Source organism: Canis lupus, chromosome X (genome assembly GCF_048164855.1).
Source record: "Canis lupus baileyi chromosome X, mCanLup2.hap1, whole genome shotgun sequence".
Classification (NCBI taxonomy): domain Eukaryota; kingdom Metazoa; phylum Chordata; class Mammalia; order Carnivora; family Canidae; genus Canis; species Canis lupus.
The window spans coordinates 79614633-79626523 of record NC_132876.1 but is presented as its reverse complement, the minus strand read 5'-3'; the positions used below and the strand labels follow the sequence as shown (position 1 = coordinate 79626523).

The window sequence follows — 11891 nt, the reverse complement described above, 5'->3', positions numbered from 1 at the left end:
ATTAAGCTTAGCACACCTAGCAGAGAAATGATGTAAGGTCAATAAAGGATTTTCTTGCCAATTGGTGGCTTGATAATCATCTAAAATCTTGACACAACAGTGAACAGATTATTGTAAGATAAATCCTAGTGACTTACCAAGAGGATCAGAACTCCTCCTCCTTCGCATGGCTGGGAGATAATCTGGAGACAGAAGAACTTTGAAAAGACGTTCAAAAGGCTGACACTGTACAAATGATTGAAGACCTCGGGCATTCAAACAGAGTGCACTGAATACATTTGGGAGGGAGCCAAGGACTTCACGGGTAGCAGGAACCTAGACAGAAGATCAAGTGTTTGAAGACTTCTAAAAGCGTTCAGGTATAGAATGCCACAAAACTTTGATTAGGTATTGCACAGCAGATAGTAGGGAGTATGTCTTTTGTGTATATTGTGGGGAGGGGTATGCACAGAGCATTCTTTAAAAGAAGCTGACTCACATCTTTGATAAGCAGTGCATGAAGCATGACATCTGTTAATCCATTGTCCTGGAGTGAGGAGAGCAGTGATGGTTCTTGAAATACAAACACAGTCACCACTTCAGTAGCTAAAAAGATGAGAAATAGGAGAAACTGAGATTCTTCACAGGTATTAACAAAACTCCAAAGGCTTAAAAAAACATATTTGATGTACAACAATTTAAATGCTTGTGCTTACTCTGAAATGAAAGCTCCTAATACTGCTCAATCAAGAGATCACTATTAAGAATTAGGTGTCAAACCTTCAAGACTTTTATGGGTAATGTACACGCATAATGATAACTAATAATACCATATTGAATACTGAAAAATATACCGAGAGTAGTTTTCAGGTGCTTTAGTCACATAAAATGATTTGTTAATTAGCTTGATTATTGAAATCCTTTCACTATGTGTATCAGATCAAGTTCTACATCTTATGTATAATTTTAAGAAATATGTGTAAATGAAAAACAAACATTAAGATTTTATAAGCGTATTTTTTTACACCAACGAGGTTATATTGCTATATAACCTGTTTCTTTTAAATTATAATATGCCATATATTCTTTTATATTTCCCTGTCACTACAATTCAATTTGTTTTTTTAAAAAAAGATTTTTACTTACTTAACAGAGAGTGAGCAAGCATGAGTGAGCATAAGAAGTAGGCAGAGAGAGGGATCCCTGGGTGGCGCAGCGGTTTGGCGCCTGCCTTTGGCCTAGGGCACGATCCTGGAGACCCAGGATCGATTCCCACATCGGGCTCCCGGTACATGGAGCCTGCTTCTCTCTGCCTGTGTCTCTGCCTCTCTTTCTCTCTCTGTGACTATCATAAATAAATAAAAAAAAAAAATTAAAAAAAAAAAAAGAAGTAGGCAGAGAGAGAGAAGAGAGAAGAGAAGCAGGCTTCCTGCTGAGCAGAGAACCTGACGTGGAGCTCAATCCCAGGACCTTGAGATCATGACCCAAGCCAAAGGCAGCCACTTCAATGACTGAGCCACCCAGGCACCCCAGTTCATTTAATTTGAATGGCTGTATACCATTCCACTAAATACATGAACTACCGTGGATATGAACTGGTCTACAATTATGAGGGCTGATAAACCTAAAAACACATCCTTTTTTGTTTAAAATGCAGGGAAAATATTTAAGATGGGAAGAGGGGTGCTGGGTTGAAGTGAATGTAAACTGATGGAATGCACAAAATGTCTTCTAAAAAGCTTTTCAGCAATTTTTTCATTTAGTTTTTTATTTTTATTTTTTTATTGGAGTTCAATTTGCCAACATATAGCATATAGCTTATTTAAAATACCATTAGCAACATGAAGAGTTTTTTGGTATCAATCTGACCGATTTTTGACAATATATTTAACATGGCTGTAAAGACTATTATCAATGCTCAAGAGGAAATTAATGCATTCATTAAAAGGTAACCAAAAGTGAAGCTAGAAATAATAGAAAAAAAATAGCATTTAGTAATACTGCAAACAAATAGCATGAATAATTAAAACCAATAACCCTCTGAAAAGACGGAGAAAGCTTAGAAGCTATGGGAAATCTAAGAAAAGCAAGTAATATATCAGCAATGAAAAAAGGAGATCTAACTGGATTCAGAACAAATAAAATTCTTCTATAAACTGTATGCTAACAAGTGAAATGCAATACTTTTAAGAAAATGTGATAAAAATTGGCTTTCAAAAAATGATAGTAAAGCAGATTAGATCAGTAACCACAAAAACTTTTAGAAGTAAAAATATCAAGTAAGAGAAAAGCACCAAACCGACAGTTTTAGATGGGTTATTAAACTTCTTAGGAGCAACTAAGACAAGGCTTCTCAACTCATTTTATGAGATTTAAAATTTTTGATTTTAAAACCTGACAAAGGGTGCACAAACATACAGTATTAGTAAACCATGTGTAAAACAAACTTGTAATGCTGATACCTGAGATCTAAAAGAAACCAAAGGATTTTCTCAGTTCAAGATGGTGAATAGAGTACCTTTCCTCTACTCCAAATGTCCTTGAAATGGCAAATATGTATCAATTACTGAGGACCAAGAGTTGTCGAATCAATGGCCTTTGAGACTTCTGATGGACTATAAACTTACGGAAAACGTAAGTCCTTTTTTTTGGTTCCTATGGTATACATACTATATTTTTTTTTACACAAACGTCTAAATTACAAGAGGTTGCTAAAATTGAGTATATATAAACTAAAATTAATATTCTACTAGAGGTTGCTAAGTCATCAAATCCGTTATTTTACAGAGGTCTAACTATAATGCTATGTCATAATACTACTGTTAAGTGGGACAGTTTAAACCCTTTTTTAAAACTAAAAGATGACTAAATATTAGAATTTTAAAAAGGAAACACAAAAACCAACTGGCTCCATAAGGAACCTAGCAACTGATTCCTATGAGTTAAGTAACGAAAGATAACGCTTCAAAAATTAATGATGAAAATCAAATTCTAGAACCTACAAAACCCATAAAACAGCAATAATGTGTAAAGACGAAGAGTGTCTTAAGAATAAGGAAATAGAAATTTAAAAAATTTGTAAAAAAATAAAAAATTTGATAATGTAATAGGCATCTTGAAAGATTATACAAAGAAATTCTAGCAAAAAGTGACATGAGATCAACATGGCAGGCATACTAGCTATACAATAGTGTTTCCAAGAGAGAATATAGAAGTTAAAAGAAACCAAAGGAATTTTCCTGAAGAAAAAAAATATTCTTGGGGTTAGGCCAGGACTTCTATCAACCCAATATCCTAGATGATGACTTCAGCATTACTGATAGTCCCAGCCTCAGTGGTGACACTCCCAAATGTTAACGGCACCCTGTAATGGGTAGCCACATTCACTCATCACAATTCCCATGGCCTCATCAGCTGATTTCCCCTAATCTGATAGTCTCTCGCTTCACTTTCCATTATTCCACTGTCACTGCACCAACATTTCCCATCTTCCTCAACCTGAAGGACAGTACTTATATAATGGTAATAGAGAATGTTACCTGAGCACTAGAACTCTAGCAATGTTAACAGGTGCCCTAGCCCAGGCAAACAGTTATGCAGATAACTCTTGTCCCCTGGGAGGTCTTCAATATTCATATTGACTATCTGCCCCCTCTCTGGTTAAGTAGTCCATAACAACCATCATGGTGTTGGCATAAGCTAGGCAAGAAACAGAGCACAAGCAGACTTAAACAGACTAAAGTGCAGCAGGGCCAAGATAGGAACTGGGAGAAGAAAAGGCAGTTGGAGAAATTAAAAGGGATACAGTTGAGTATAAAAGTTGAGTAAAAAGTAGAAGAGTCAGAGGTTGAATCTGGGAAGAATCAGAATCCTTATTTGGTTGGTTTTAGCACAGAATTATTGTAGCAGGACAGCACAATCTCATCAGATACTTCCATGCCCTTCCTAGCTTTCCCCACCAATTCAGTCTAGACAATGATGTCCCTCCCATTTAGACTATTTTGCCCTGGCATTTCTGCCCTGATGTAATCTGGCCCACTAGAAACTCCACCCTCCAACCCCCTTGGGCTACTGGATCTTCTATGACACAACTCTTGTTCAGCAAGGTCATACATTCCACTCCACCCTCTGCTCCCTTCTAATCCATACACCCTGACCTGTGTTCTGTGGATATTTAGTATCCAGGTACCCTAGATCCAACCAGAATATCTAGCTTGTTCATCAAGTCTTGCCACAAAAGGGAGCACTGAGCCATTTTTTTTGTCTTTTATATTGGGCTGCCATCACCATCTTTGGTCCAAGATTAGGTGTTTTTAATTCTGTGACGTAGACACATAGAGGCTACCCAAATAATGGCACAACTCCTGGCCAACTACATTAACTAAACAGCTCAAACCTTAGAAGCAAGCCCTCCATGAAGAACAAAGCAGTCTAGTTGCTATAGTTGGTAAAAAGACTGGGGGCGCCTGGATGGCTCAATCAGTTGAGCATCGGACTCTTGGTTTTGGCCACAATCTTGGGAGTCATGAGATCAAGCCTTGTGTTGGGATCCATGCTGAACAGAGTCTGCTTGAGATCCCCCTCCCCGGCTCTACCCTCTGCTTGTGTGCATTCTCTCTCAAATCAATCAATGAATATTAAAAAACACAGATTAACATTAAACTATTTTTTGATAAACTACTATTATTTTAAGGTGGTGTGTGTATCTTAAAGGGGACTTCCTGCTGCATGTGGGTCAGTACTACAGGTAAGGTATCCTGAATAGTTCCAACAAATAAAACAACAAACCAAACAGCCAACTATAACAGATTCTCAGACCCCCATTAATTTCTTTTCCTGTCTCCTGTCTAGGGTGAAAAATTCTACACTATCATTTATACAATATCATACAATAATAATTGTTGGCCTAATTATTTTGAGTTGGCTTTGCAAATTTGGTCTCTCTCAAGTATAAGTTTATTTACAGGAAACCAGGAAGGTTACTATGCTAATTCAAATAGCAGGGATGAATTAAGACTCTAGAGAAGGAGTTCTGACCTCCACTGATATTTACTTTAGCACTTGAAGTCTCATTTCTGGCTTCTTGCGTCATTCTGAAGGCTCACCTGCTCCCTGCCCCCACCCCGTATGTACACATGTCCTCTTACTGCTTCCTTTAAACTTCTCCTGTATAAGATGCCTGTGCACTTGCTTTTCTGTGTTCTGGAGCTTTTTCCCAGAGAGAGTCATCCTTCTTCCCTGTATCTTGACTTAATGGTGAAATACTGAATGTCTTCCTCTGAGTTCAGGAGCAAAGCAAAGAGGTCCATTCTTACCACCTCTATTTGGCATTGTATTGGAAATCTTTGCCAATGCAGTAAGACACAAAAAGCAAAACAATTATTAAAAAAAGAACTATTTGTAAATGAGAAGACTATACAGAATATCTTAAGAAATTTTAAAAAGTATGAACTACTAAGCAAGGTCACAGGATACAAACTTAAAATATAAAAACTCAAATTTACTTCAGCAAGAGGACAAGTACCTAAACTGTAGTAGCCAAAACTACTCCCCCTCCAGACATCCCAAAGTATTAAAAGAACATGTGCCACTGGTATAAGGAGGTTTTCTTTATTTCCACACTTCCTATTACATTCCTTTAGTTTTTTTTTTTTAATTTTTATTTATTTATGATAGTCACACACACAGAGAGAGAGAGAGAGAGAGAGAGAGAGAGGCAGAGACACAGGTAGAGGGAGAAGCAGGCTCCATGCACCGGGAGCCCGACGTGGGACTCGATCCCGGGTCTCCAGGATCGCGCCCTGGGCCAAAGGCAGGCGCCAAACCGCTGCGCCACCCAGGGATCCCCACATTCCTTTAGTTTTAAAGGGAATTCTAAAAGCCTACGTATCTCAAACATTGTCCTGCATATGTATGGCACTCAATAAATGCCTATTAATAAAAACAAAGTTTTAACAACAGCAATACTCAGAGTATCGCCAACCTAAAATTGCAAAGATGTTTTTACAAATAATTACAAAGTACCCACAGCTTCCAAAGCTGCATTTTCAAAAGAGAGAAACAATTTTCTATATTATAGTTTGTGGGTCTGACATTCAGTTCTAAGACTGGAAACCATTCTTACTGAATTTTCCAGATCAAGATTAGGAACTACCATTGAATAAAGACATACTTATTACATTTGCAATGTTAAGTACAGAACAAATGTACAATATTACTTATCACAAATGATTTATAATATACTGTGTATAGAAGGTATATTTGGCATTCAAGAAATGGATATTTGAAACCGAATTCTGACCTTTCTCTATTTCATCACCAACTAGAAAGATACATAATAACACAGCGGATGAATGTGGATAGTAAAACTCTAAAGGGGTATAAAAATATACAGAGAACTCTGCCAGGTTATTTCAGCTTGGTATAACCAACTATCAATACCACTTACCTAGAAGGAAGAGTGATGGGCCATAATATTCTGCATTACTGATGATGTGCTTCAGGGAGGTAGGGAGAGAACCGTCCATCACTAAGAGAAAAGAAAAGAGAACATCAAGGAGAATATGATCAGTCTAGCAATAGTTTGATGGGAGCAATATACTGCATATACCACTACTGTGGTAAACTCCTGTGTTGATTCTAGTCTAATGGTTTAGACTAGAACAAAAGAATATAGACACAAAGTGGAGTAGCAGGCTGGAAGTGAGCACAGAGTCAAAAGCTGAAAAAGGAAAAAAATAGGTTAATCATTATGAAAATACCTAGAGAATCCTTAGGTCTAGGAAAAAGTGACACTAAATGACTAAAAGCTATTCAAAATGGCATGCCTTTTCTTAAGCCTGTCTTATAAAAAAAAGAGTAGCATCAGAAAGAATCAAAAGGACTAATCTTTGGAGAGAGTCAAATATCCATCAAGAAAATGCAAAATCAAATACCATGTCGTATGCCATCTGAGAAAGCAGGGTCTTGAATGGCCTTCTTGAGGAAATTCAACATGGATTTGAGAAGTGCTGCTCTTTGTGGAATACACTGGACTCCTAAGCAAGGGAGAAAGATGGAGGATTCACCATTAGACCACAATAAGCAGGCACATAAAACAAATTTTTAAGAGATGCATATACACTATATCAACACTAGCAGATGTTCAAAGTGAGACTTCTGGATGCTGGTAAGAATAGTTACTACTAAGCTTTGAAATTGGGAAAATAAATCACCAAGGACTATACAAAACTAATACTACAATGAAAAGAGACTCATGTAATAGTACAAAGTAAAAAGATTAACTCTCTGATCCTCAGTTCCTGTTTTAGATATTATCTGCTCTCTGACATGGCTGCTTTGATAAAATAATCAATGTGCAAACAGTTAGAAAACTATGAAATAAATGTTAGTGGCAAGGTAACATAGTCCTAAGAAGCAAACCTCCAAATGTACCACTAAAGCTGCTCCCAAAGCACCTTCTTGACTAGTTTAGTAATTCAGTATATAAGACTGTATCTACTTGTCTACCCACCAGGACGGGGGCCAGGACCAGAGCCAGAAGAGATGCTAGCGCTGCTGCTAGAACTTGATGCCCTTAATTCAACATCTAGCCGGTGTTCCACAGAGACAGATGAGCCTGGACTACTTTCCATAGTCACATCTGCAACTAAAGTAAAAGTTATGATAAAGAAACTAGTTAGAATAAAAGCACCACCAAAAGTACAGTTGAGAAATTTATTGAGATAAATGATACAAATATGGTGACAGATTATATTAAAACCCAAAATAAGAATGTAAGCTTGCCACAAAACAAACAAAAAGGTATTTAACATCATTAGTATCTAAGACATGCAAATTAGTCTTCAAAAGAAATCCCCTTCAATATTTTTCATCCACCAAATGTGGGAGGAAAAACAGTGGTTAAGTAAAACACACAATTTCACACACTATTGGTGGGTAGCAGACAGTAGTAGGTAGAGCTTTTTGTAATTTTAATGAAGTACAAGATACATAATTACTTCTTACAAATTGTAAAATATAATAAAGTTCCACTAGTAATAAACCCTTGTTTGCATTTTGAAATACTTTCTTCCAATATTTTTATCCATATACAAACCTATATACCTGTGCCTACTTATATACAAGAAGCACAAACTCATGGTTTTGTAACCCATTTATTTTAATTGAATATAAAATTTTCTCTACAAATACATCAGAATCACCTGGATTGGTTGTTAAAAATGTGGATTTCCTGAGGTGCCTGGGTGCCTCACTTTGGTTAACTGTCTGACTCTTAATTTCAGCTCAGGTCACAATCCCAGGGTTGTGGGATCAGCCCCAGGTAGGGCTCTGTACACAGTGGGGATTCTGCTTGAGATGGTCTCTCTCCCTGTTATTCCCCGCCTCCCCCCCAACTTGCATACAGTCTCTCTCTAAATAAGTAAAATCTTTTTAAAAAAATATTTTATTTATTTATTCATGAGAGACAGAGAGAGGCAGAGACATAGGCAGAGGGAGAAGCAGACTCCTCGCAGGGAGCCTGATGTGGGACTCTATCCCTGGACCAGGATCATGCCCTGAGCCAAAGGCCACCCAGGTATCCCTAAATAAATAAAATCTTAAAAAAATTCTTTTAAATGTGGATTTCCTGGACTTACTTATTGAATTAAACATTGCAGATGGGGTCTACAACTTTAAAAAATTTTTATTTATTTATCTTATTTAAGAGAGAGAGTGCACATGCGTGAGTGCACGAAGTAGAGGTAGAGGTAGAGAATCTCAAGCCGACTGCACTGAGCGCATAGCCTGCCTGACATGGTACTCAATCTCATGACCCCGAGATCATGACCTTAGCTGAAATTAAGAGTTGGATGGTTAACCAACTGAAACCCTGGCGCTCCCAGGGTCTACATCTTTAGCAAACACTTTTATTCTTATGCATACTCAAAGTTTGACAACCACTGATTTATAATAAACAATGAGGCTTTTAAATAATCTTCTATTTAGCAGATGTCACATTTTAATCAACACTCTGGGATCTCACCCATTAACTCAAATGCCAGCTTGCCCACAATAAACCAGAGACAGAAATTGGGTAAAGGGATTTCTAGGGATAGCAATGCATGTAAATAACTCTTCAGGAAAAATAACAGAAAAAAAAGGAAAGCAACCTATAGCACGAAGTGTCAAGAATTAAAGCATTATAAATTCTAGTACCTTTGTTATAAATAAGCATGATAACAGATTTATGTAATGACACCCTGGGTCATCAAGATAAGAATTTAAACTAAGGAAGTTGTTTTGGGGAATAGTTTTTTTAATTACTATTATCATGAACCATGCATGGGGGGGGTGTTCAGGGAGATTTTTTTTTTTTAAAAAAGGACACACATAAGGATGCACCTAGAGATTAAGAACATCTGGTCATCTAAGCTTTTTGACTTTATGATTTAAAATATGCTCCCTATTCAACAACTTCTTCACCTCTCTTCTTCCTTCTCGAAATAGCCCAACAGTTTTATAAGGTCCCATTTTAGAGTCTGCATTCTCCTTATCTTTCCCAAACACATATTTAAACACCTACGATATATCAGGCACTGTTGAAGATAGAGCAGTGAACAAAACAGTACCCTGATCTCATGGAGCTTACATTTTAGCGGAAATAAGAAGATAATGAACCAATACGTAGAAAATAGCTATTAAGTCTTGAAATAAAACAGATTAACATCCCATAGAGTGACTGCGGGGCTTTACTGCAGCTCCACCATCTGCTTCACCTTCCTTCTCTATTCCCAACAACTTGTGCCTCCCTCTTTTATAATTATCCTCATGAAAAACAACACACAAATCACTTATGAAGAAAAACACTGTTTTGTTGCTGAAAATACGTGCTCAAATCACTTGTGCACTTTGGAATTTATAAGGAGGAAGAATGAAAACTGGGGTTGGATTATAGGAAAATGTCAAGCACCAAAATATTGACTTAGTAGCTATAATTACCATCCATATCAGTTTCCATTTCTTCTCCTTCTTGTGTAGTACTGGGTCTCTGGATCTTTGGCTTGATCACAAATGGACATTCTTTTCGACACAAATCAACTTCATGCTACAATCAAGGGAAAAGCAGTTAAGAAAATTTTACATATGTATCAGGAATTAAAAATAATTATAATGAAAGGATGTCGCAGGCAGATTACAAAACTGTTTTCTAAAAACAGAAAAAGGCTAAGATGGCTCTTTAGGTTTATTAGAATACTTCCTAGGCTCAGCTCTCATGGTGTATGTCTATTCAAAGTGCTCCTTGTATAATAATACCTCAAGTCTATAAATGAAGATAGAAAGTCCACTATGGGATTGAAAAGCTGCCATGTCCAGGTTGGTGATGAGGTCAACCACTCTGACGGCTCTGGTGACAAATGTTATCTGGTCCTGTTCATCGCCAAGAAACTTTATGACCTATCAAGGAGAGAAAAAGAGACAAAGCCAATAAAATGAAAAGACACAAAACTGAATAATGTACTCTCTTGGAAACATGCAGTCTAGGGTCTCAGGGAGCCAAGTATAGTGCGGGAGAAAAAAAAAACAGGTGTTGTCAAATAATAAATAGCTCTATCACTTCTGGGACACAACCTCCTGAGATAATGGAGACCTTAAAAAAATTACCTTTCAGTATTAAATAAAATATTCAGGGATAAAAAAGCTGGTGTCCAGGGCCAAGCACACAGTAAAACCTATTACCTTAAAGGTATTTTCTTTAGGGTGACAGCCTAATAAGGTCATGATAAGATATGGCTAGTCTTGACTAGTACCCAGAGCCTCCTGACTCTCAGATCATTCTAGACTATGACCAATTCTTAATAATGGAGATAGCTGCTCTTAAAAGTTGTTAATGAGATAGATACCCAGAATGCAAAACTAGAAAAATTAAGAATAACATTTTCTGGATAGACTTGACTATGTTATCTGCTCTCACTGTAAACCATTCCAAACTTATAACTCTATACTTGCTCTTAGTTGATTTCCCCATAAATATATATATTTTTAAAAAGCAGAGCACCTTCAATAAGGCTTCCATCATTCCACAGGAGACCAAGGCTTCACCACCAGCATCGTAGCTGGCCAGATGGTATAAAAAAGAGAAGAGAGCAGTGGCAAACTGGTGAGGATATGGATCCATGGAAGGATCTATATGGGAGGTTGGGAGAGAAAGAAAAAGAGAGCAAGCTAAAATTTGATGTTAAGATGGCAAGATGTTAAACGAAGACCGATAAGCAAGGGTGAAGTTCTTCTTGTTACCTAAAATAACCACCATCAAAACTTACCAATCATGGCCTGGATACAGTTCCGCACAAGTACAGGCAAAAATCCATGGTAAGAGGCAGTTCCAGTACAGTCAATAATACTGCTGAGTTTGGGAGTTCTCTCCAAGTGGACAATTGATGTTAATGTTCGTAAAGAAGCGGCTTTAATCTCCTATGAAGATGGAAGGTAAACATGTGATGTGTTAAATAAGAAATAGATGACTGGGGTGCCTGGGTGGCTTAGTCAGTTAAGTGCCCAAGTCTTGATTTCGGCTCAGGTCATGATCTCAGGGTCTTAAGGTTGAGGCTCCATGCTCAGCACAGAATCTGCTTGAAATCCTTTCCCTTTGTCCTTCCCCCCATTCACTCTCTCTAAAATAAATCAACAAAATAAATCTTTTTTTAAAAGTAGATAAATGAACCAAGTTGCTAGAACTCAAAATTTAAGTCCTTCTGCTGGTAACAGTTTGGAATAGATGGAGGTCTATTGAGAATAACACTGAAACTCCAGCACTTGTTAACTCTGCAGCTAAATATCCCAAGAGGAAGAAGTAAAAGAGCTAAGCCCCTGGGAAAAACCAAAAGAAAAATAAATATATATGAGCCTGACATACATAGGTGAATATTAAT

The 11891-nt window shown here is 37.2% G+C and overlaps 1 protein-coding gene across 18 annotated transcripts in view; it reads right to left on the bottom strand.

The window, feature by feature from the left end:
* The window catches only part of HUWE1 (HECT, UBA and WWE domain containing E3 ubiquitin protein ligase 1), a 174833-nt gene that overhangs the window by 80154 nt on the left and 82788 nt on the right, over positions 1-11891 (bottom strand). For all 18 annotated transcript variants that reach the window (XM_072816177.1, XM_072816172.1, XM_072816175.1 and 15 more), the window contains 9 exons: positions 11283-11433; positions 11018-11145; positions 10276-10416; positions 9961-10066; positions 7493-7627; positions 6915-7016; positions 6428-6508; positions 479-585; positions 138-315 (listed from right to left, as the gene is read on the bottom strand). In XM_072816177.1, coding sequence (XP_072672278.1) covers positions 138-315; positions 479-585; positions 6428-6508; positions 6915-7016; positions 7493-7627; positions 9961-10066; positions 10276-10416; positions 11018-11145; positions 11283-11433 — 1129 coding nt within the window. The remainder of the gene's footprint in view (positions 1-137; positions 316-478; positions 586-6427; positions 6509-6914; positions 7017-7492; positions 7628-9960; positions 10067-10275; positions 10417-11017; positions 11146-11282; positions 11434-11891) is intronic.